The sequence below is a fragment of the Girardinichthys multiradiatus genome, chromosome 22 (assembly GCF_021462225.1).
Source record: "Girardinichthys multiradiatus isolate DD_20200921_A chromosome 22, DD_fGirMul_XY1, whole genome shotgun sequence".
Lineage (NCBI taxonomy): Eukaryota > Metazoa > Chordata > Actinopteri > Cyprinodontiformes > Goodeidae > Girardinichthys > Girardinichthys multiradiatus.
In genome coordinates, this window is record NC_061814.1 from 20,192,660 (window position 1) to 20,217,794 (window position 25,135).

At 42.4% G+C, this 25,135-nt stretch overlaps 1 protein-coding gene across 1 annotated transcript in view; it reads right to left on the reverse strand.

Annotated features, from left to right (window-relative positions):
• The window catches only part of adam12b (ADAM metallopeptidase domain 12b), a 144,187-nt gene that overhangs the window by 62,397 nt on the left and 56,655 nt on the right, over positions 1 to 25,135 (reverse strand). Inside the window, 3 exon segments of the mRNA XM_047350627.1 lie at positions 1,246 to 1,435; positions 2,187 to 2,263; positions 5,489 to 5,567. Coding sequence (XP_047206583.1) covers positions 1,246 to 1,435; positions 2,187 to 2,263; positions 5,489 to 5,567 — 346 coding nt within the window.

Genomic DNA, 25,135 nt, shown 5'->3' on the forward strand with positions numbered 1-25,135 from the left:
TTCTCTTTTGTTCATTAACTGCATTTTGTTGATTGATGAAAATAAATTACTAACACTTCCATTTTCGAAAGCATTCTTTGTTTATAGCATCTTTTCACACCTGCCTAAACCTTTTGCACAGTACTGTATATATATAAATACAAACTAGACAAGATAAAGCACAATAATCTAAGCACTATTTACATAGAAGGAATATGTAAATGATGTAAATAAGTATTTGCTGTATTTTACATAATGATGTCAGTAGCCTAAGCCTAAATGGTTATCTACGCTCCACGTCTATGGACGTCTATTGGTCGTTTTACCAAACTAAACGTCATTATACAATAAGCAGACCACAGTAAAATGCTGACTTTTAAAATTGATAGTAAATTTATTCATATGAAATAGATGCAGTATGAAAACGCATGGTAAGTAACCATAACAAAAAGTTAATCAAAATAATGATGAAATGTAAATAAGCTATGTCCAAACATGTTCCTGGTGTGTGCAATTAATTTAATTTCAGTAAGTTTTATCATCATGATTTACACATTTCTAAATTCTATCATCAGAGCGTTTTTTTGTTTTGTTTGTTTTTTCTTTTGATAACCAATCACAGCTCTTAGAAGACAGCAAGAACCCCGAAACAGGGACAACCTAATCTCCTCGCTAAGAAAGGAACCTGTGTTTTCTCCTCGCTCAACAGAGAACAGAATCACTCTTAGGCTCGAAGCCCTAGTTTTGTCGTTTTTGATAAATGTTTTTTTAAGCTATATATAATGAAGAAAAGCTCAAATGTAACACAAAGGGTGTTAAACTTGCACTCATTCTTTGTTTGCATACAAAACCCCATCTTTTCAGGCAGGCCCAGTTCTGTTCTATGAACCCCTAAATTGAGATACTGTTTAACCCTGCGTTCAATAAGTTCTTTACAAGGGTTAGTCTCACTTAGTGCCTCAAATAGTGTTTTTAATGTTTGGAAATAGAGGCAGATGGATGCTGCACCTGCTCTGTGCAAATTATCAGCCAAATAATCTGCACGGGCCCTCAATTCTGGGCTCTTAACACAAATAAACTGAGTGTCAAATCCAAAGCTAACCCTTGAGGGAAGCATTCCAAATCTGTGTGATCGCCAATCCCTTGGTCAAATGCCTAATATTGAATCATAAGCTCCATAGTAGTCTTGTCAGAAATATTTGATGATGAAATGCTACAAAAATAATGATTCTTTGGTTTGCAATAAAAACAGCACTGTGAACTCACCCTTGTATGAAAGGACTGGAAAGGGCTTTTGATGTGGGTTTCAGGGGCAACAGAGGACAAATTAAAGCCATGGCCGCAGGCTCCAGGGGTCACTCTGAGCTTTTCCACGCGGTAAATGAAGTGGGCCCCAGCGACATGGCCAGACACAGGCTGGATAATAAATGTCTTGTTTTCAAGTGCAATGAAGCCTCTGCAGAGAAAACATCCCAAAAAGAAAATAAAACTTCAAAGTCCAAGCACTTTCTCAAATGCAGGACTTGATTGAATGTGGCTGTCTCTAATGGAACAACTGAGGCAGCTCTTTGTTTAAAAGCCAACTACCCCCCCCCCCCCCCCCCCCCCAAAAAAAAAAAAAACCCATCTGAATTGTGTTTTTATTAAGTCACATTTTCCTGTGGAGATAAAAGCTCCACCATATATGCAATTCAGCTTAGATGCACTAAAACATGACAAGCTATATATAAACTTTTTTATTAATGCAGTTACAACTCATTCAAATCATAAATATGACTTGCTGACAATCTAAATGTTTCATGTCATAAGCAGCTACTGTGCTGAGAAAAGCTTGTCAAGGAAAACCAAACACAGTCTGCTTCAAAGCCAAATAATTAGAGAGGCGATAAAGCTGTGAATTTTACAACTTTGTAAACGCTCACTTCAAAAAGACTGCAAAGTGTTATTATTAGCAGCAGTCAGATGCAAATTAGTGTCAAAATGAAACCAAATACACAATAAACGTCTCTGTGACAAATACATTTGCGTGACATTTAATTCCTGAGAGGTGCACAGCAGCTTACTGATAACAGCCTTAAGGAGGCTTAGGAATGACTGGCTGCTGCGCTGAGTGACTTAAGTAACTCCAAACTCTGCAGCACCAAATAGGGCTTAAAGGGCAGCTGTGAGATGCATGTTGAATACAAAATGATTCATGTGTCACTCACCGAAGGCCCGAGCAGGCACTGAGGGTTATATCAGAGTTGGGATGCTCCCGTACCTCCCCATGGTAGTAGCAGTTGTTCTAAAAGAGAAAAACAGCCATAAGATTATAGAGAAAAAAAACACTTTATAGAAATCCCTCTGGATATAATAAAGGGTCTTGCAAAAGTATTAATATTGATTGAACTTTACATTTATGAAGAAAGAAGAAGAAACAAAATAAAACATGATTCTTAACATGTTTTTACAGGTAAAAATCAGAATATTGCAGTACATATTTGTACTCAGCTCCTTGAGTCAATACTGTCTCCAACAACTTTGTACATCTAGAAAATGAAATTAACACCTGTTCCCTGCAAAATAGCTCATGTTAGTCAGGAAACAGAGTTTTAGAAAACACCTATTTTATAGTGTGGCAACAGATTTTTGATTGCAATGAAGGCCTGGACGTTGAGTAGGACATTCTAATGGATTTATTTTTAGTGTTATTGTCCTGTTATAAGATAGACCACCACACTACTCTCAAGCATCCAACAGGTTTTCGTCCAGCAATGCCCCGCTTTTAGCTAAGTCCATCTTACCATAAACTCTGACCAGCTTCTCTGTCCCTGCTGTGAGGAAGCTGTCCCTGCTTCTTCAAAGCAGAGATGGTTGTTAGAGTGATGTCCAGGATCCGTTTCCCTAGCATTTTGCTTGTTTAATTTTGGTACAACAGGTGTAAACCCATTTGCAAGACACTGTAATTAAAATACAAAAAAAAAAAACAAGAAAGAAAGAAAAGATGCTTGTCATTTCCTATGGTGGGAATGTTGCACTTGCTTGACATCAAAAGAAGAAAGGAAAACAAGATAAAATGACAGTATGCTTATGCTGCCATACTCATGCTCCTTTCAATAAGCACGCTTTGTAGAGCAGTCTCTCCTCCCCTTCTCCTCACAATCAGGCTTAATGCAACCAGCACAGTTTCAGGGAGAAGCAGGAAAGCTGACAAACATGTGATGAAGCAGTAATATGCTAATATCTTATCCTGCATCATTCCATCAAAGTAATCTAGCAGAAGCAAAATAAAACAATGTTTGCTCAGTCTAAATAAAGGGTATGACTTAAAGTATTATTTGTGGTAGATAACTCTCTTTGTGCCTTAATTTTGTACAAATCCAGATTCGTTGGACCTTTAGGCTAAACCTAACAGTTAGTCCAAGAGGGATTTCTACAGTGTTAAAACAACTCCAGTGCCAAAAGCATTATATCACTTGGGTGTGAATATTGTTTTACGAGCCATAAATTGTAGTTATGTGTGCAGTTGCTGCTTATTTACAGAATAGATGCACATTTTTTAATGCAGAAATGCAAGGAGGTGGGGGTGCACCACCATCGTTTTTCCTGTGTGAAACACATACTAAAAACAGAACATGTTGAGTATTTTCAATCATGGTAGCAGTTGATATAAAAGTAAAACAATGTAAAAGGCAAAAGCAGGTCAAATAAAAATGTTTCAATTTACATTGCCTTACTTTTCTACCATGTAATTTTTACTCAGCATGTTTTATAAAGAAATATCGTTGGTAGCGCAAACACCTCATAGCTCTATTTGTTATGTAAATAATCATTGGCTTTTCTTCAATTAACTGCTCAGTGTAACTAATGATAGTTTAAAGGTTCATGGAGTAGCGTTTGCATAAATGGCATCGACATGTTTTGAGATAGTTTTTGTTTTAACATGGTAGAAGTCCGCTTTGGTTTTGACCCCTCATGGGCTAGTTGTTAGGGTTAGGGACAAACTAAGCTGAATTTATACTACATGTAGACATCAGGAGAGTTATTTACAGTAGGTAAATTATTAACCGATTTTAACAGAACCTTACTACAGAAATTCTGAACTAGCCCTTTAACTACTGCTAGGAAGTATAGTCTATTTGCTATTTAACATACTGAGCTTCAGAGGGAACACTTCTGTTTGAAAAGCCAAGTGGAGGTTAGTGATTCAGGTGCTGCTGTAATGACACCCATTAGTACAAAAAATATTACAGCCACAAAGGCCCTGCTAAGCTTGACCCAGTTTATCTCTGCTCTCAGAAAGGAAAACATCACGCAGATTTTTTTTCAAGAGGTGCAAAAAGGAAACAAGACCTTTGACCCTTATCTCGGCTGAGCCTTTTGAAGTCAGAACAGAGAGGTTTATGGACAACTACATTATTTTTTTCACATCAGATCAGTTGAGTATGAAGCTCAACCAAGTCCAAGTAAGGAGCGGGATGTGATGAGCAAACGTGTCTAGAGCAACACAGTATGAATCCCATCATTAGTGAACTATTTTTAGCACATTTTTGACAAACGCATATGTCACCACTGAATTGTTAGGGGTAGCTTTAAGAAAATAAGGCTGAAGTGGGAGGGCTGCCTTGTCTCTGCACATTCCATCCTAGCTCTAAGGGGTACATTTTATTTCACATGTTTTTAGTAGTTTATTTACATGTTAGCTGTTCATGAGGGAAACAAACTTTGTGAATGACATTCAGAGATAAACTCTAAAACTTGTACTCCAAGCTGTGAGCAACCTGTTAAAGTGCCCTCACAGCTGGTCGCTTAAACACAGTGATTTCAGTCCAACTGAGATACAAAAGGCCAGAAGGCAAATGTTGTTACAAAGCAGAACTTTTGAATGCCATAAATCACAGGTTTCTGTAACACCAAATAACTGTTTCTCCCCTGCTGAATTGTATTAATAACAGCAATCTGGAGCCAAGTAAGGTGAAATATCACCAGAGAACAATAGTCTGGCTCCTTTATGTGAGCTGATTTCAATCAGCCAAGTACCTCAGTGAGTAAACTTGACAAGCACCATCAATTCAAAATGAATCAAAATGAACAATCTTCCCCCCCCCCACACACACACGCACACCCCCCCAAAAAAAAGACAAGAAGAACAAAACAGACGCTCTGAGCTGAAAGGGGATTTTATGAAAAAACCTGATGTCAATGCTGGCTGAAAAACAACAAGCATGAAACACAGCTTTTCATCAAATAGGCCACACGATATCCAGTTTGCAATGGCTGACGGGGTGGGGGTTTCCAATCACACGTGTTAGGTCAACCTTAAGCCAAAAATGCAGGATTTTGTGCAGGATTCCGTGTATTTTATAATGTAAAAGGCTTTCCTTCGAAATTCCACAACCCACCAAAACAAAACACAAACAACCAAACAAAAAAAAGGAATCTGTCTTCCTGAACATTTTATACAATGTCTCTTCAGAGCACTGCACAATGTCAACTTGATGTGACCACAAGCCCTGGAGTTTCAGCGTACCGTGAAGTTGTGAGTATCGGTGACTGCACTTCCATCCTCCCTGTAATGTGTCTCAGTGTAGTGGCTCGCAAAAAGACCCCTGAGAAGTGAAGGAAAGAAAAAGAGAACAAACATCAACGAACAACAATTAAACCCTGTCATTCACAGGAAAAACGTTTTTATTTGCTGTTTTAATTTTTATTCCAGAAATAATTTTATTGACAGTATCTTAGAGGCAAAAGCCAAAAAATCTTGAAAGTATGAAACATAAATAAAACCCAATTAGCCTTTCCATTGGTTTTTGAAGTGCAACAGTAATTTTAAAAATCAATTTTCTGTGACAAAAAAAGCATTTTTAAAGTGCACCCACTCAAACAGGAAGTACAACCATATATGGATGGTGATGTAGCTTCCATGATGTTTTGTCTGGAAAACTCACGGTAATCACAGAACTGCTTTCTCAACACAAAAAACCTTTTTATGGGGAAATGAAATATGGTTACGTGACCCTTTTTCAGCGAGATGGAAAAACATTCAATGAGCACTTTTGCACCAAAGCTAATCTATGCATGAAACGTGGATGAGCTCAAGGAAGCTCAGCTACAAAAAAACTTTGTGTCACTTTGAGTATCAGCATTTCCCTATGATTCTGAAGTAAGTCCAATCTTGGATTTAAGGGAAGAACAACCCAAATCAATGTTTTAACTTCTCATCCATCCACCACTTGTGTCTGAGGGCCAAACAACATGCTGTGAGACCGATTAATAGAGTTTGAGAGGCAAAACAGGTGATGTAATTGGAATGATCTATTGACAGCTACAACGCTTCAGTGCAGCTAAATTAAGTTAAACAAGGACTGATTATATGTAAAAAAGCAAGGCATTCAACAGAGGATGGCCATTTAATACATTGTATTCAGCAATACACTCTGTGATACAGAAATTGGAGGGCTAGCTGAACTCTGCGGCCATCGGATTAACAATACTCTTCAGAGCAGGATAAAAAATTACAACATATGTCAAAATGTGTCAGAAATTCATGGTTCAACTTAAAGTATTTGTCATGAATGGCCCTTTGGTACTGTGGGGAACTACATGCAGACCGGGTTCACAACAGAAAGCTTTTAAACACCTTTGTAGGGTGGCGGTTTGTTTGGTCTCCAAGCTACTGATCTCAGACAGCATTTCTTTTAACTTCCTCCTCACTGTATTAACTGATTTATAGAGCTTCATTTTATAGAAGAAAGTCAAATTAAAGGCAAAATGGAGCTGCAGACTTTTCTTTAAATACATTTGTCTTGCAAGAACATTCTGATATGCATTATTCCTTGAACTCACCGTTCCATATGTAACGCCATAACTCTTTAGATTATTCTTGCTGCCTTGTCAGCATTTCTTTCATGAGAATTAATATAACAACAGTGAGCTACAAACCTGAATACAACTGCAAAGTTGTAAAAATTGTGAGATATGCATTTCAAGCATTCTTAGAACAAAAAATGCAATTTTCAAAATATTCTTCATGTGTCCTTGAATCATCTGGCCTTCAGCGAGAGCTGAATCTACTATAATCTTGTGCTGGAGCGTGTCTGTGGACACACTGTAAAACTATGTTTATGTATTTTTTCCCTTCTCAGGGCTCGAACAGATGGACACAGAGAGCCCCACCCCAGGCCTTTACAACGGGGTTGGAGGAACACCCATCATTTGCAGCTGTATAATCACAGTGACATCAGACGTGATGATCTCAGGATGTGTGTATTAGTGCCAAAAAACATAAGAGAGGTGAAAAACCTACAAATGAAACAAGAAAAGATGTACAATAAAAACCTGACTGAATGGTTTTCCAAGGGAAATGATGCAGTCAGTTCTATTTTTTTTGTTGAGTGCAAAGCAGAACTCACAAACACAGAAGATGAGATGGAGAGGATTTAGGGGCTGGTATGCAAAGGGAATCACAGATATCCCTTAAAGCTGTTTCATCCAAAACAGCCTCAGTGTCCCAAAAAACAGCATTAGATTGAACTAGATTATCAAAACCCTTTTTTAAATTTCTAGACCAGTTCATATCTTGCCTGCATATTTAAAGCTCAGTTTCTAACACGTTGTTAAGAATAGGATTAGTCATCTGTGGCCGAAGCTTTAACACATTTAACTTCATTAAATACTTATATGGCCTTAATGGGCCTTATCGTGTCATTAGCAACCTCTAAACCAAATCTGATAAACCAAGCAGCCAGTAATCATTTTTGAAAAGTGCGGTACTGTACACCTCATTAAAATGAATGACACGTGAGAGAGTAAGCATATCTTCAAAAAGACCATGTAAAAATGACCCAGTGTTGCAAAAATAATAAACAACGCCTTTACAATAATTACACATAGATACTTAGCCTAAAAAAGGCTAAATCAAAAACCTCTATTAGTATTAAAGATTTATGTCACTTTGGTTAATTCCAAGCAAATCTTTGTGTTGGAAAAGCCAGCTTAGGGCAGCACAGTCCATCGTGAGAGACTACAGGCCGTAGAAATGCTGCAGGATTTACATGATGGAATCTCCCTGTAATCAACTCCTTGGCAAGGGTACACAGAGTTTATGGGGCCACCGATGTCTACAGTGGGTTTGTATGTAAAGAGTTTCCTCTGCCCTTGCTGCTTGTATTTTAGCTCTGCGGTGTGGAACTGAATGTTTTATGTTGCTGGGGATCAGATGTTTATGGTTTCCATTTAACATTGCTCTAAAGTTACCCCCATCCTATGGAAGCAAATCGTTACCATATTTCAAATGAAAAAGCATTTTCAGAAATGCTTTTTCATTTTAAGAATGTGGCAGCATTGTTTGACTCATAAATGAAATTAGTTATCAATAATCCTATTTGCATTTTAATTTTCTTCTTCAAGACTGCTCATTCCTTCATTAATTAAAATGAAAAAGACATTTGAGATTTATTTTCCAAAATATGCCCCAGCAAATAGATACCAAAATTCAATTTGAAATGTAAAATTTGAAAATGAAAAAGCATTTCCAGAAATGCTTTTTCATTTTAAGAATGTGGCTGCATTATTTGACCCATAAATGAAATTAGTAATCAATCATCCTATTTGCATTTTCTTCTTCACGACTGCACATTTTATGCCATAATCAAAAAGAAAACAAAGCAGACATTGCTTTTTTGTTTTCGTGGTCTGCCCGCAAAGTACTGCCCAGAACTCGAAAACGAAAAAGCATTCCAAGCTGCGGGCGCAGCAGAGTGACGTCAGCAGCCGCTCTTCCTCAGCTCCCTGCTGACCGAGCTACCCATCTTGTTCGGTGGGAGGTGCTGTGCACGTCTGCATTGCATTACATTGCAAACGTGCCGAGAAATTGATTGAATTGCAGCAGGGCCGAGCTCAATTTGTGGCAGTGGCATCCAGTGTATTTTTAAGCATTTATTTATATTTTTCTGTGAGTGACAATTCAGAATAGCCGCTCGTGCTCTATAATAAACCGGCTGTTTGTGCAATAAATCTTCGTCATCCTTTCAACACGTCACACATACATATAGTGCTATTTATTTTCCATGTCAAGTAAATACAATCACCTTATGTTATGGGTCTAAAGCTGTTTATTAAATAATAATCAATAATGACATCATTATTTAAAGGTAACAGGCTATAACAATCCCCTCCTTGAACCGCCACCTTAACATGGTGGAGGGGTTTGAGTGCTCAAATGCTCCTAGAGGCTATGTTGTCTGGGGCCTAAATGCCCCTGGTAGGGTTTCCCATGGCAAACAGGCTCTAGGTGATGGGTCAGACAAAGAGTGGTTCAAGAATCCCTCATGAGGACCAAAATATCGAGACACGTGACGTCGCCCGGTACGGCGGAGCTGGGATTCCCACCTTGGAGCCAGGACTGGGGTCGGGACTCGTCGGAGAGCGCCTGGTGGCCGGGTGGCTCCTCACGGGACCCAGCCCGGCCAAGCCCAAATGAGAGACGCGAGGCCATCCCCCAGTGGGCCCACCACCTGCAGGGGGAACCGTGAGGGACCGGTGCAAAGAGGATTGGGTGGCGGACGAAGGTGGAGACCTCAGCGGCCCGATCCCCGGATGCTTAGGCTGGCTCTAGGGACGTAGTATGTCACCTTGCTGGGGGGGAAGGAGCCTGAGCTTGTGCGGGAGGTTGAGAGATATGTATAGAATATTATAACTTCATCATCTAGCTAGATGATAAAAGAATAAACTGTCAAAGTATGTTGTTTGTTGCCCCCCAGCTCAGCCGTCTCGTGTTTGGGTTTACCCCAGTGGATGAGAGGGTCGTATCCCTGCACCTTAGGGTTGGGGAGAGGTCTCTGACTATCATTTCAGCCTACGGGCCGAGTGGTAGTGCAGAGTACCCGGCCTTCTTGGCGTCCCTGTCAGGGGTGCTGGATAGTGCCCCTCCCGGGGACTCCATTATTCTGCTGGGGGACTTTAATGCCCACGTGGGGAACGACAGTGACACCTGGAGAGGCGTGATCGGGAGGAATGGCCTCCCCGATCTGAATCCGAGCTGTGTTTTGTTATTGGACTTCTGTGCTAGTCACGGATTGTCCATAATGAACACCATGTTCAAACATAAGGGTGTCCATCAGTGCACTTGGCACCACGACACCCTAGGCAGGAGGTCGATGATCAACTTTGTTGTCGTATCATCAGACCTTCGGCCGCATGTTTTGGACACTCGGGTGAAGAGAGGGGCTGAGCTGTCCACTGATCACCACCTGGTGGTGAGTTGGATCCGCTGGAGGAGGAGAAAGCCGGACAGACTTGGCAGGCCCAAGCGCATAGTGAGGGTCTGCTGGGAACGCCTGGCGGAGCCCTCGGCCAGGGATGTATTCAACTCCCACCTCCGGGAGAGCTTCGACCAGATCCTGGGGGATTTTGGAGACATAGAGTCCGAGTGGATCATGTTCTCCGCATCTATTGTCGATGCTGCTGCTCGTAGCTGCGGCCGTAATGTCTGCGGTGCCTGTCACGGCGGCAATCCCAGAACCCGGTGGTGGACACTGGCAGTAAGGGATGCTGTCAAGCTGAAGAAGGAGTCCTATCGGCTGTGGTTGGCTTGTGGGACTCCTGAGGCGGCTGACGGGTACCGTGAGGCCAAGCGTGCCGCGGCCTGGGCTGTGGCAGAGGCAAAAACCCTGGCCTGGGAGGAGTTCGGTTAGGCCATGGAGAAGGACTACCGGTTGGCCTCGAAGCGATTCTGGCAAACCGTCCGGCGCCTCAGGAGGGGGAAGCAGTGCTTCGCCAACACTGTTTATAGTGGGGGTGGGAGACTGCTGACCTCGACTGAGGACATTATCGGGCGGTGGAAGGAGTACTTCGAGGATCTCCTCAATCCTGCCATCACGCATTCCGTGGTGGAAACAGAGGCTGGGGACTCGGGGTTGGACTCTTTCATCACCCAGGCTGAAGTCACCGAGGTGATTAAAAAGCTCCGCGGTGGCAAGGCTTCGGGGGTGGATGAGATCCGCCCTGAGTACCTCAAGTCTCTGGATGTTGTAGGGTTGTCATGGTTGACACGCATCTTCAACATTGCGTGGCAATTAGGGACAGTGCCTCTGGACTGGCTATGGACAGGATTTCTAGACGCAGCCAAGGGCCGGAGGGGGTCTGGTTTGGGGACCAGTGGATTTCGTCTCTTCTTTTTGCGGATGACGTGGTCCTGCTGGCCCCCTCTAGTCAAGACCTACAGCATGCGCTGTGGCGGTTCGCAGCCGAGTGTGAAGTGGCTGGGATGAGGATCAGCTCCTCCAAGTCCGAGGCCATGGTACTCGACCGGAAAAGGGTGGCTTGTCCTCTTCAGGTTGGAGGGGAGTTCCTGCCTCAAGTGGAGGAGTTTAAGTATCTCGGGGTCTTGTTCACGAGTGAGGGAAGAATGGAGCGGGAGATCAACAAACGGATCGGTGCGGCTGCCACAGTAACGGGGGCGCTGTGCCGGTCCGTTGTGGTGAAGAGAGAGTTGAGCCGAAACGCAAAGCTCTCAATTTACCGGTTGGTCTACGTTCCTACCCTCATCTATGGCCATGAACTTTGGGTCATGACCGAAAGAACGAGATCCCGGATACAAGCGGCTGAAATGAGCTTCCTCCGTAGGGTTTCCGGGCACTCCCTTAGAGATAGGGTGAGGAGTTCGGCCATCCGGGAGGGGCTCGGAGTAGAGCCGTTGCTCCTCCACATCGAGAGGAGCCAGTTGAGGTGGCTCGGACATCTATACCGGATGCCTCCTGGATGCCTTCCTCGGGAGGTGTTCCAGGCACGTCCCACCGGGAGGAGGGCCAGGGGACGTCCCAGGACATGCTGGAGGGACTATGTCTCTCGGCTGGCCTGGGAATGCCTTGGGCTCCCCCTGGAGGAGCTGGAGGAGGTGTCTGGAGAGAGGGATGTCTGGGCGTCTCTGCTGAGTCTGCTGCCTCCGCGACCCGGTCCCGGATAAGCGGAAAACGACGAGTACAAGTACGAGACGAGTACGAGGCTATAACAATAATGACTGCTTTGTTTTCTTTTTGATTATGGCATAAAATGTGCAGTCATGAAGAAGAAAATGCAAATAGGATGATTGATTACTAATTTCATTTATGGGTCAAATAATGCAGCCACATTCTTAAAATGAATAGCATTTCTGGAAATGCTTTTTCATTTTCAAATTTTACATTTCAAATTTTATTTTGGTATCTATTTGCTGGGGTACATTTTGAAAAATAAATCTCAAATATCTTTTTCTTTTTCATTTTAATTAAGTGAAAGAATGAGCAGTCTTGAAGAAGAAAATTAAAATGCAAATAGGATTATTGATATCTAATTTCATTTATGAGTCTAACAATGCAGCCACATTCTTAAAATGAAAAAGCATTTCTGAAAATGCTTTTTCATTTGAAATATGGTAACGATTTGCTTCCATACCATCCAACTTTTTCTTTGCACATTATTAAATCGGAATTGCTGGACCAGTATGAACCTTTTGAAAGGGACAAGGTTTTCACTTCATCATGTGTTAGGAAGAAAGAGAAACGAGCAAAGATAAAAATCCTGAGTCATCCGCCCTTCAGGTGGGGATGTGTTTTTTTTAAATCCTTTAAAGCACATTTAAGACAAAGTGGAATATTCTTGATACTCTCTCAATTTTTAATTGCTTTTAGGAAAATTACCTACCTCCATATCCATCTTTGTCAAGATAAACATGCAGCCGATCAATTCTAATTTACACTGATGACACGTGAATGAAGGCCTGAAAATTGCCCAAGTTCTCAGTAGGTTACTTGCATAAACTCTTGGAGTCATCATGTTAATTTTTAAATCTTTTTTTTACAAGAAACAGGTGGTGGAATTTATGAATGGAACTAAAATCCTTGGGAATTTGCAAAGCTTTTCCTTTTTGGTTCTTGCATGAAAGAAAATGCTAGTTTTAGATTCAGACTGCCAACTGGAATCATTGTAAAGAATGTTAAATGCTTCATGAAGTGCTGTAGGGTGTGGCTGTCTCAATCTGTATGATCTATGAACTATGCAGTAACTTATCCTCAGTTATTCAAGCTATACTGCAAAATATCATAGTCTTACTTTAGCCGTGGAAAATTTTGCTGGCATCTTTGCAAATGACGTTTAAAAAGCCTTTCAAATAAATAAATATTTTATTGCAGTAGCATAAACTTAAGCTGAACATTTTTGAAAAACCTAACCTTTCAAGTACATTCATTCATTGGGAATGAAGTGGGACAAGTAGAGCCTTACAAACTTCCCTTGTTTAGATCTGTGATGATAGGTCTTTTTTTCTGACATACCTGCAAAATAAGTAACTAGGTAGGCTAGTGGGTGTTATGGAAAAGTTTTAACCCCCAGATGACTTTTTTTCCTGCTGTTCTGTAACAATGAACTTCGGATCCTTCATGGTGGTGATAAAAATATGGTTCCTTATACAGCCTAGTGACCAGTGGCTAAAAGAAAATGGCCTCTTTCTCACGTTATATTTATACCCCCAGGGAAACAAAGTCATTACTGATAAGAACTTCCAACAAACTCTTTCTCAGATTCATTTATTGTTAATTGCATCAGGTAGATTTATTTTAAATTTATTGTTAGGGGTACCAATAATTTTGTCACTGTTGATTTAGTCAAAATCATTATTTCTGAATGTTAGTTTTTTACCAACTGAATCAATTAAATGTTGGATTTTTCTAAAGTTTTCTGTGTGAGATTAAGCTATTTCAATTAAAGATGCTTTTCTTTTAGTTGTTTTACCAGGGGACCAAACAAACTTGATTCCTATTCCAACACTGAGGTCTTGCCTTCATGCTAGTTGATTGGCCAAAGGGAGCTGATAAAGTTCTGTCTACATACACACAGGTTAATGTCATTTCTTGACAATGATTACAATACATTTCCAAAGTGACTCCAGGGCACAAATACTAGCTGAGGTTTTCCATTAAGCTACTCACCTGATCATGGTTGTCTTGTCTCGTCATCTTCCGCTTATCCGGAACCAGTTTGCGGGGGCAGCAGATTCAGCAGAGACACCCAGATGTCCCTCTCCCCAGATACCTCTTCCAGCTCCTCCGGGTGGAGCCCAAGGCGTTCCCGGGCCAGCCGAGAGACATAGTCCCTCCAGCGTGTCCTGGGCCATTCCCTGGGCCTCCTCCCGGTGGGACGTGCCTGGAACACCTCCCGAGGAAGGCGTCCAGGAGGCATCCGGTATAGATGCCCGAGCCACCTCAACTGGCTCCTCTCGATATGGAGGAGCAGCGGCTCTACTCCGAGCCCCTCCTGGATGGCTGAGCTCCTCACCCTATCTCTAAAGGAGTGCCAGGCCACCCTACGGAGGAAGCTCATTTCAGCTGCTTGTATCCGGGATCTCGTTCTTTCGGTCATGACCCAAAGTTCATGGCCATAGGTGAGGGTAGGAACATAGGCCGACGGGTAAATCGAGAGCTTCGCTTTTCGGCTCAGCTCTCTCTTCACCACAACGGACCGGCACAGTGCCCCCATTACTGCGGCAGCCGCACCGATCCGTCTGTCGATCTCCCACTCCATTCTTCCCTCACTTGTGAATAAGACCCCGAGATACTTAAACTCCTCCACTTGAGGCAGGAACTCCCCTCCAACCTGAAGAGGACAAGCCACCCTTTTCCGGTCGAGTACCATGGCCTCGGACTTGGAGGAGCTGATCCTCATCCCAGCCACTTCACACTCGGCTGCGAACCGCCACAGCGCATGCTGTAGGTCTTGGCTAGAGGGGGCCAGCAGGACCACGTCATCCGCAAAAAGAAGAGACGAAATCTACTGGTCCCCAAACCAGACCCCCTCTGGCCCTTGGCTGCGTCTAGAAATCCTGTCCATAAAAGTTATGAACAGGACCGGTGACAAAGGGCAACCCTGCCGGAGACCAACATGCACCGGGAACAGGTCCAACTTAGTACCGGCAATGCGGACCAAACTCCTGCTCCGCTCGTACAGGGACCGGATGGCCCCTAATAAAGGGCCCCCGATTCCATACTCCTGGAGCAACCCCACAGGACATCACGAGGGACACAGTCGAATGCCTTCTCCAGGTCCACAAAATACATGTGAACCGGTTGGGCACACTCCCATGAACCCTCGAGTACCCTGTAGAGGTTATAGAGCTGGTCCAGTGTTTCACGGCCGGGACAAACACCACACTGCTCTTCCTGAAGCCGAGGTTCGACTATCGGCCGAACTCTCCTCTCCAATACCCTGGCGTAGGCCTTACCAGGTAGGCTGAGGAGTGTGATCCCCCTGTAGTTGGAACACACCCTCCGATCCCCCTTCTTATGAAGGGGGACCACCACCCCAGTCTGCCAGTCCAGAGGCACTGTCCCCGACCGCCAAGCAATGTTGAAGAGGCATGTCAACCATGACAGCCCCACAACATCCAGAGATTTGAGGTACTCAGGGCGGATCTCATCCACCCCCGAAGCCTTGCCAGCGAGGAGCTTTTTAACCACCTCTGTCACTTCAGCCTGGATGATGAAGGAGTCCAACCCCGAGTCCCCAGCCTCTGTTTCCACCAGGGAATGTGTGATGGCAGGATTGAGGAGATCCTCGAAGTACTCCTTCCACCGCCCGATAATGTCCTCAGTCGAGGTCAGCAGCATCCCACCCCCACTATAAACAGTGTTGGCGAAGCACTGCTTCCCCCTCTTGAGGCGCCGGACGGTTTGCCAGAATCGCTTTGAGGCCAACCGGTAGTCCTTCTCCATGGCCTCACCGAACTCCTCCCAGGCACGGGTTTTTGCCTCTGCCACAGCCCGGGCCGCAGCACGCTTGGCCTCACGGTACGCGTCATCCGCCTCAGGAGTCCCACAAGCCTACCACAGCCGATAGGACTCCTTCTTCAGCTTGACAGCATCCCTTACTGCTGGTGTCCACCACCGGGTTCTGGGATTGCTGCCGCGACAGGCACTGCGGACCTTACGGCCGCAGCTACGGGCAGCAGCATCGACAATAGATGCGGAGAACATGGTCCACTCGGACTCTATGTCTCCAACATCCCCCGGGATCTGGTCAAAGCTCTCCCGGAGGTGGGAGTTGAATACATCCATGGGCCAGGGCTCCGCCAGGTGTTCCCAGCAGACCCTCACTATGCGCTTGGGCCTGCCAAGTCTGTCCGGCTTTCTCCTCCTCCAGCGGATCCAACTCACCACCAGGTGGTGATTAGTGGACAGCTCAGCCCCTCTCTTCACCCGAGTGTCCAAAACATGTGGCCGAAGGTCTGATGATACGATGACAAAGTCGATCATTGACCTCCTGCCTAGGATGTCCTGGTGCCAAGTGCACTGATGGACACCCTTATGTTTGAACATGGTGTTCATTATGGACAATCCGTGACTAGCACAGAAGTCCAATAACAAAACACCACTCGGATTCAGATCAGGGAGGCCATTCTTCCCGATCACGCCTCCAGGTGTCACTGTCGTTTCCCACGTGGGCATTGAAGTTCCCCAGCAGGATAATGGAGTCCCTGGGAGGGGCACTATCCAGCACCCCCAACAGGGACACCACGAAGGGTGGGTACTCCGCACTACCGCTCAGCCCCCAGGCCGAGACGACAGTCAGAGACCTATCCCCAACCCAAAGGCGCAGGGATGCGACCCTCTCATCCACTGGGGTAAACCCCAACACGTGACGGCTGAGCTGGGGGGCAACAAGCAAACCCACACCAGCCCGCCGCCTCTCTACGTGGGCCACTCCAGAGTAGAAGAGAGTCCAACCCCTCTCAAGGAGATGTGTTCCAGAGCCCACGCCGTGCGTGGAGGCGAGCCCGACTATTTCTAGGCGATATCTCTCGACTTCCCGCACAAGCTCAGGCTCCTTCCCCCCCAGCGAGGTGACATTCCACGTCCCGAGAGCCAGCCTTAGCATCCGGGGATCGGGCCGCTGAGGTCTCCACCTTTGTCCGCCACCCAATCCTCTTTGCACCGGTTGTCTTCTAAATTAAATTTATAACACAACCATGGGTTGAATTTACATTCATTCACTGCATTTATTTTGGTTTTATCATTAAGATGGCATGTTTTATTGTTCTATATTAATGTGCCATGTTCATCTCTAAATGCTTTTTTGTTAAATGGTCATTCATTTATTTCGTTCTGACAGGAGAGTAAAGACCAAGGTAAGTGGTTTCTTTTTCTAAAGGAGAGTCATTACAAGATGCGACAGTGTAGCCTTCAACAAATGCTTTTGATTAGGTAAATGAGCTGAAGATAAAAAATCACTATTATAAAGATGCATATATCAAGACACTATAAAATATTGAGAATTTTTGCCCATTAGCAATTAACGAATCTTTTGGATAGTTAAATCTTTATGGCGGAGTGACGGTCATAATTTAAGGTAGGATTTCTGTTTTTTGCTTGGTTCTGTTTTGATGCCAACCAGTGTTGCTTTTCCTTAGGAAGCAAGTTTAAACAAAGTAACTCTGGGGAAATTCACAAAGCAAAGCTATATGCCCACCTTTCATGCCCATGCCAACACTAAAATGTCCATCAAGTCCAGCAGACCTGAGCAATTAGATTCTAGTTTTTTGGACCCTCACAGTTGTCCTCTCTTTGGCCACAAACACAAAGTGGTTAAAGAGATAGAGAGAAACATATTATAACATTGTAATTTATTTATAGCTTTATTTATTTATTTATTTACTACTTTTTAGGTTAGATTTGTAAATTAATCTATGGCTAAATATTAAATTTATTAGATGCACTCGATAGTTAGATCACTTAGGGGAATATGCTAGGATTCAGGAAAAGAACATTGATTGCTAAAGGGTGAATACCAATCAATGCCACACATTTTAGATTTTTATTTATAAAGGTTTCTAACACCATGTATCATAGTTCCTCCCTTTGATAAATACGAACTACTTTCAGTGGTCTATAACATAAAATTCTAATAAAATACAATGGAGTTTTTTGTTGCAGTGTGAAAAAATCTTATAATTCTAATGTTACTAGCAATTTTGCAAGTAACTGCAACTCAGCATTTCGTCTCAGAAACAAAACCTAAGAATCTGCGGGTGAGTCATTTCTCATGCATAACAAATAGTAAACATTCCTTAGAAAAACAGTCCAACATTTATATAAAAGTCTGTCTTTATCAACATGACTCGTTGCCTCTGAATGTGCATGATGTTCATCCAATTAACAATGCAACATTAGTGGCCCAGGTTAATTGTGATAGATGACGGGCTTATTAGCAGCTTCCTTTAGGAGGTTGAAAATACTGTTATTTGCTTTAAAAAAAATCATCTCCCATCTGTTTAATTCCACACCTTACAAATAGCTCCTCAGAGCTAATTTACTTTCTCTGGAAATTAATTTATCACATCATTTATTGATTGTTTCGCAGAAGTTTAACGGGGGCTAGTAAACTTAAGTTGTTCGATTATAGATTTAGGTATGATCAACTATTTGGAAGCAGACAAATCACCCACATCCTCTGTGCAGGATCATTAATTATGTGGCTGGTTGAAGTAAAACCTTTAACCTGTGATCTCAGATTTCTCACACACACATGAACCACACACACACGTTCTAGTTCTCCTTCTAGCTATTACTAGTTACTACTTACTCAAAGTACAGACTATACAACCTAAAGATAGCAGAAAAACTAATTAAAGCAGAGCAGAGTAAATCCTTCTTCCCATTGCTCCGGCATAAAACAAACTGACAGATCTGACTTGTTGCCATATCCAGAATTATAGCAGCAAGAACTGAACAAAACACTTGCTTTTATGAGCATAATTTGATGAACACATCGAATCTTACAGACACTGATTTGCTACAACAGCATAATCATTTAAGCTTGCTGCTTAAATGCATCAGTGTTGTTCACATCATCTCTCTCTCTCTCAATGTTCAGTGCACATTTAAGGTGCAGAGACATATTTACATATCTGTGGAGCTGCACCTCTTGTAATAATTCACCATTGCATGAATCTCTTTGAGCATGAAACCATTTGAGAGGAATATGGGTCCTCTCTGCTTCCTTTGAAGACTGTTAACTTTTTATTTAAGGCCCTCTTTCCCCACAAGCCTAACCCAGAGCCTTCCTATGGCTGCTGCTACTTATGTTAGAATATGTCATTTTAAAATAAAAGGTCTTTCCTTGTACAAGGGAATGAGATCAAGAGGAGAGGACTATCTAAAGAGGTGTGGCTGAAAGCCTAATTCTATTTTCACATACAGCTACAGTCAAAATTGATTTACATACAGCTCGGTGTCTCCTCAGTTTATCCCTAGGCTGTGGTGGGTGCACTGGGGTGTATAGAGCCAGCCAAACCACAGCAAAGTGAAAAGAGACAAGGGTGAAGGTGGAAGGAGTAGAGTAACCAACACAGAAAAAGACAGACTTCTAAACTTAATTTAAATACATAACATGTAATAGTCCTTTATTGTTTGAGTGAATATTCACCTTTTTTCGTTTTTTAGTTGCATGTAAGCCAGAGTAAAATCTGATTCTAGGACGCAGGTCTTCCAACTACATCGGCTTCCAACACTGCATACAAATTCACCAGCTTTAGGTGAGGCTATAAGATTCAGGTTCTGATAATCTGGATACAGTTCTTGAACGATTGCTGAGGCCCTCCTTCTGTACCCCCGCCCTCAAAAATAACCACACCGCATACTCCACATCAACTCTCATGCTGAAAACCTTTCCAAACAAATGACAACCTGGAAACATTAAGAATATAGAAAAACAATGATCTGTTTGAAACATGTCTTGTGCTATAAGGAATTTACAGATGACCCAACTACACCAGTATTTGGAATTTTAAACTAGGGATAATCAAATATGACACATCTAAAAAAACTATGAATCAGCCCTTTATTTTTTTTCTTTTGTTCTTTGTTTCAATTGTTTCATTTAATTAAGACAGATTGCAATTATAAAGAAATGAACTTGTGTTTGTGTGACCTTTAACCTTTTGAATTGTTTGTGTGTATGTGTGACTGCGAACGTGTACAGGCCCTTCTCAAAATATTAGCATATTGTGATAAAGTTCATTATTTTCCATAATGTAATGATGAAAATTTAACATTCATATATTTTAGATTCATTGCACACTAACTGAAATATTTCAGGTCTTTTATTGTCTTAATACGGATGATTTTGGCATACAGCTCATGAAAATCCAAAATTCCTATCTCACAAAATTAGCATATCATTAAAAGGGTCTCTAAACGAGCTATGAACCTAATCATCTGAATCAACGAGTTAACTCTAAACACCTGCAAAAGATTCCTGAGGCCTTTAAAACTCCCAGCCTGGTTCATCACTCAAAACCCCAATCATGGGTAAGACTGCCGACCTGACTGCTGTCCAGAAGGCCACTATTGACACCCTCAAGCAAGAGGGTAAGACACAGAAATAAATTTCTGTACGAATAGGCTGTTCTCTGGGTGCTGTATCAAGGCACCTCAGTGGGAAGTCTGTGGGAAGGAAAAAGTGTGGCAGAAAACGCTGCACAATGAGAAGAGGTGACCAGACCCTGAGGAAGATTGTGGAGAAGGGCCGATTCCAGACCTTGGGGGACCTGCGGAAGCAGTGGACTGAGTCTGGAGTAGAAACATTCAGAGCCACCGTGCACAGGCGTGTGCAGGAAATGGGCTACAGGTGCCGCATTCCCCAGGTCAAGCCACTTTTGAACCAGAAACAGCGGCAGAAGCGCCTGATCTGGGCTACAGAGAAGCAGCACTGGACTGTTGCTCAGTGGTCCAAAGTACTTTTTTCGGATGAAAGCAAATTCTGCATGTCATTCGGAAATCAAGGTGCCAGAGTCTGGAGGAAGACTGGGGAGAAGGAAATGCCAAAATGCCAGAAGTCCAGTGTCAAGTACCCACAGTCAGTGATGGTCTGGGGTGCCGTGTCAGCTGCTGGTGTTGGTCCACTGTGTTTTATCAAGGGCAGGGTCAATGCAGCTAGCTATCAGGAGATTTTGGAGCACTTCATGCTTCCATCTGCTGAAAAGCTTTATGGAGATGAAGATTTCATTTTTCAGCACGACCTGGCACCTGCTCACAGTGCCAAAACCACTGGTAAATGGTTTACTGACCATGGTATCACTGTGCTCAATTGGCCTGCCAACTCTCCTGACCTGAACCCCATAGAGAATATGTGGGATATTGTGAAGAGAACGTTGAGAGACTCAAGACCCAACACTCTGGATGAACTAAAGGCCGCTATCGAAGCATCCTGGGCCTCCATAAGACCTCAGCAGTGCCACAGGCTGATTGCCTCCATGCCACGCCGCATTGAAGCAGTCATTTCTGCAAAAGGATTCCCGACCAAGTATTGAGTGCATAACTGTACATGATTATTTGAAGGTTGACGTTTTTTGTATTAAAAACACTTTTCTTTTATTGGTCGGATGAAATATGCTAATTTTGTGAGATAGGAATTTTGGGTTTTCATGATCTGTATGCCAAAATCATCCGTATTAAGACAATAAAAGACCTGAAATATTTCAGTTAGTGTGCAATGAATCTAAAATATATGAATGTTAAATTTTCATCATGACATTATGGAAAATAATGAACTTTATCACAATATGCTAATATTTTGAGAAGGACCTGTATGTGTCTGTTCCTGTGAGTGTGTGTGTAGAGTGGGTGTGTGTGTTAGTTTGTCACTTGGAATTGCAAAGATGTTACAATAATGAGAAGAGTAGTACAGCAGCACTCAGTGCCCAAGACCAGTAGGGGTAAAGGAGCCTAGGCTCCCAGAGGCCACCCAAACACCCCTACAAAGTAGCCATATAACCCGACATGAAGGCAGTCTCCAGGCCAGTGTGGCACAGGAAGAAACGCATCATACCCCCCAACCTCACGCTGCCGCCATGTCCCCCAGCACAGGTCAAACCTGCATCCTGGGGTGGCCTTAGAAAGAAAACCTTTGAATCAATTTCAATAATAAACTGAAATTGACTGAATTGTTTGATAACTAGGATTTAATTTAGGATTTAATTGACTTAGTGCCTTGAGATTACATGTGTTGTTAATTGTGATCTGCACGAGATCACAATTAATCAGACACCAACTTAACCATCTTTCAGCAGTCACGGAAAACAACCATATTTCTGAACAGTACATACAGAGTGCAATATAACTGGGGTTGCTTATTCCCCATTGACTGGACATGCAGTAAAATGCAAGAAAACATGTTTGGGGTATAAATGAGATAATTAATCTGTATGCTACTAGAAACCCTCAGAGCAGGCCACCCAGGGCAGAGAGCCATATAATCTATATAAAAAAAACTACTACTGCCTAGATGAATGCAAGTTATGTTATGTTCTGTAGAAAGCATGTTCTGTAGAAAGCATGAACCAATTTAGCTGACCCGCTGACCGACCAAACAAGCGTCCTGGTCCTGCTATTAGCAAGGCTGAAAAGTCACATTAATGAGAGCAGAAGAAAATTCATTAGAAACCCTCAAGCGGGCAGCAGATGAATATCAAACAAGCAAGCTGCTGAGGGAAACTTATTTAAATACTAACCAAAGCAAAGTTACTGTAGCCGCTTAATGAGTTGGGATCTCTTATTGCTAAGCTAAAAGTCGCTGAGAAAGTATGTCATTCAGTTTGAAATTCTTCTGCAGCAACTTCACAAAGGTCCAGATTATGATGCTTGTCCTGAAATAACATTTAGATGCCAGAAAAAGCAAACAAAAATTAAATCCAGAGAAATGTCTATTAAATTTGTTCAAGATATTTAATAAACTAGAAGGGCACTGCAGATACTTATGTGCTGGTGACTGTTTCAAGCTGATTATGTTAAATTCAGATGATCAGCAGTGGAGCTCTAACGTGACCTCATTCTACTGATGCCCATATGCAAATAAAAGCTTCCCTTTTGCCTTTTTAGTCCCCAGGAAGGGACAAAGTGAATCAAAAACTTTAGTTTTTCTATGTGTATAACCTCAGGCAATGTGGCTATTAGGTGTGATTCTTTGCTATCACACGCAAGTCATCAGTGATCATATCCATACAACACACCACAGAGGGAGAAAGAAGGCCCTCTTCACTAAAGAAACAGGTGAGTGATAAATCATGGCACAACACAGACAAGTGGAATCTATCTAACAGTCCAAAAATAACAGTATCCTAAGGGGAAAAAACTGTATTTAATAATAACTGCAGAGAAATTGTCTTGTATCAAGCTGCATCACTGAACATATGATGGGTTTATTAAATGCTTGACTAGTTGCCACAGAAAATGAAAATCTAGGTGGTGCAGCACATAATATATACAGTTTGACATAAAGTATTTGCAGAAAAAGACAGCATGTGCCAGAGAGGTGGTGTGATTTTTTATTTTTTTGGGAGGTACTGAAGGCAGCTGACACTCAGTGACAAATAGAAAATGACTGCATCCCTCTTAAAGGAGGTAGTGGAAGGAAACTGATGTATCGTGGCTAACCATGCTGGACCGCAGCTCCTAACTGTTCATGTTTAGTTGAAATTGATGCATATTTTAATCAGTCCTTAAGCATGAAACACATACTCCACTGAATATTAAAATCACCAACAAATTCTCTTATTTAGACCTTCAAATTCTCCTGGAAAACATTTTCTAATACATTTAATTGCCAGGACTCCACCTGTGAGTAAGTATGAGATTCTGAAGATATGATAACCTGCAGTATAAATACCATGCTTTCATTGTATCATGGTCAATAAACCAAAATCAAAACAAGCATACCATGATCTAATTATTTTTAAGAAAACAATTACAGTAGAGCAAGAAAATAATATAACATATTGATCTTCACACATTTTGATGGAAAGAGTTGATTTAATATTAGTATTCAAGGGCTCATTGATCATCAGAGGAGCTCTATCTTGACTGTGAAAACAGTGTTACCCTAATGAGAGTGATAGGTGGCACTGCTTTAGTTACCATACTATGACTGTCCATGATTTTCATAAATGGAAATAATGTCACATTGACAAAATTGTAAGCCAGGGAAAAGTGCAGGAGCATCTTTCAGCCAGCTGGTTGGGAGTGTGCAGGTAGGAGAGGGGCATTGCTGCCTCATCCAATGTTTCCTACAGTCAGAGAAAAGGGATCTTTCTTTGGCATCTTATTAGAAGCATTGTAAACTAAGAGGAATGCATGATTGGGAAATTCAATTGGTTTTAAGTTGGTAGATTTTAAAAAGTCTGGCATACCAGTCCAGATGCAACACTAATAACCTGTTACATACAATAAAAAATCCTGTCCTTTTAATTGCTGAGACATTGCTGGACTCAACAACCATCTTAAAGCTTGTCAAAAGCAGCTGGTAAATGAAATAATGCAGACTGTGAAACTCAACAGTGGTTGCCTGCCTTGATTGCCTCTCTTTACCTCCAGTAACCCCTGAAACCCCTACCCTCGACACATTCATGCAGAAAAACGAGAAAAGTCATTACAGTTCCAAAATAAGACACCCATTACCATTTTGGTCTTTCACTGAAGCGGCAAAAGCATTTGAACAAATAAGCAGATACCCTGTATGGAGGAAACTTTGTCTGGTGATAACACACTGGAATTTCTGATTGGCTAATTGCCTTTCGAGCACAAAACCAGAGTTATGTTTAGAAACCTCATGTTCAATTGGTCTGTTAATGAAAAAATTTTTTCTTTTAAATAATTAAATTTAATTAATTGATTTTCAAGATAGGGCTGCACGGTGGCACAGTTGGTAGCACTGTTGCCTTGCAGCAAGAAGGTCCTGGGTTAGATTCCTGGCCGGGGGACTTTCTGCATGGAGTTTGCATGTTCTTCCCGTGCATGCGTGAGTTCTCACCGGGTACTCCAGCTTCCTCCCACAGTCCAAAGACATGCCTGTTAGGTTAATTGGTAACTCTAAATTGCCCTTAGGTGTATGAGTGTTTGTGTGTTGCCCTGCGATGTACTGGCGACCTGTCCAGGGTGTACCCCGCCTCTTGCCCATAGACTGCTGGAGATAGGTACCAGCTCCCCCGTGACCCACTATGGAATAAGTGGTAGAAAATAAATGACTGACTGACTTCTTTGTATGGTTGAGCCTACTCAGGGCTACTTTAGAACACCTTTAAAGCATCTTAAATAACTCATCCATGTGTTTATCCTTAGTCGAATTGATTACTGCAACAGTGTCTTCACAGGTTTTC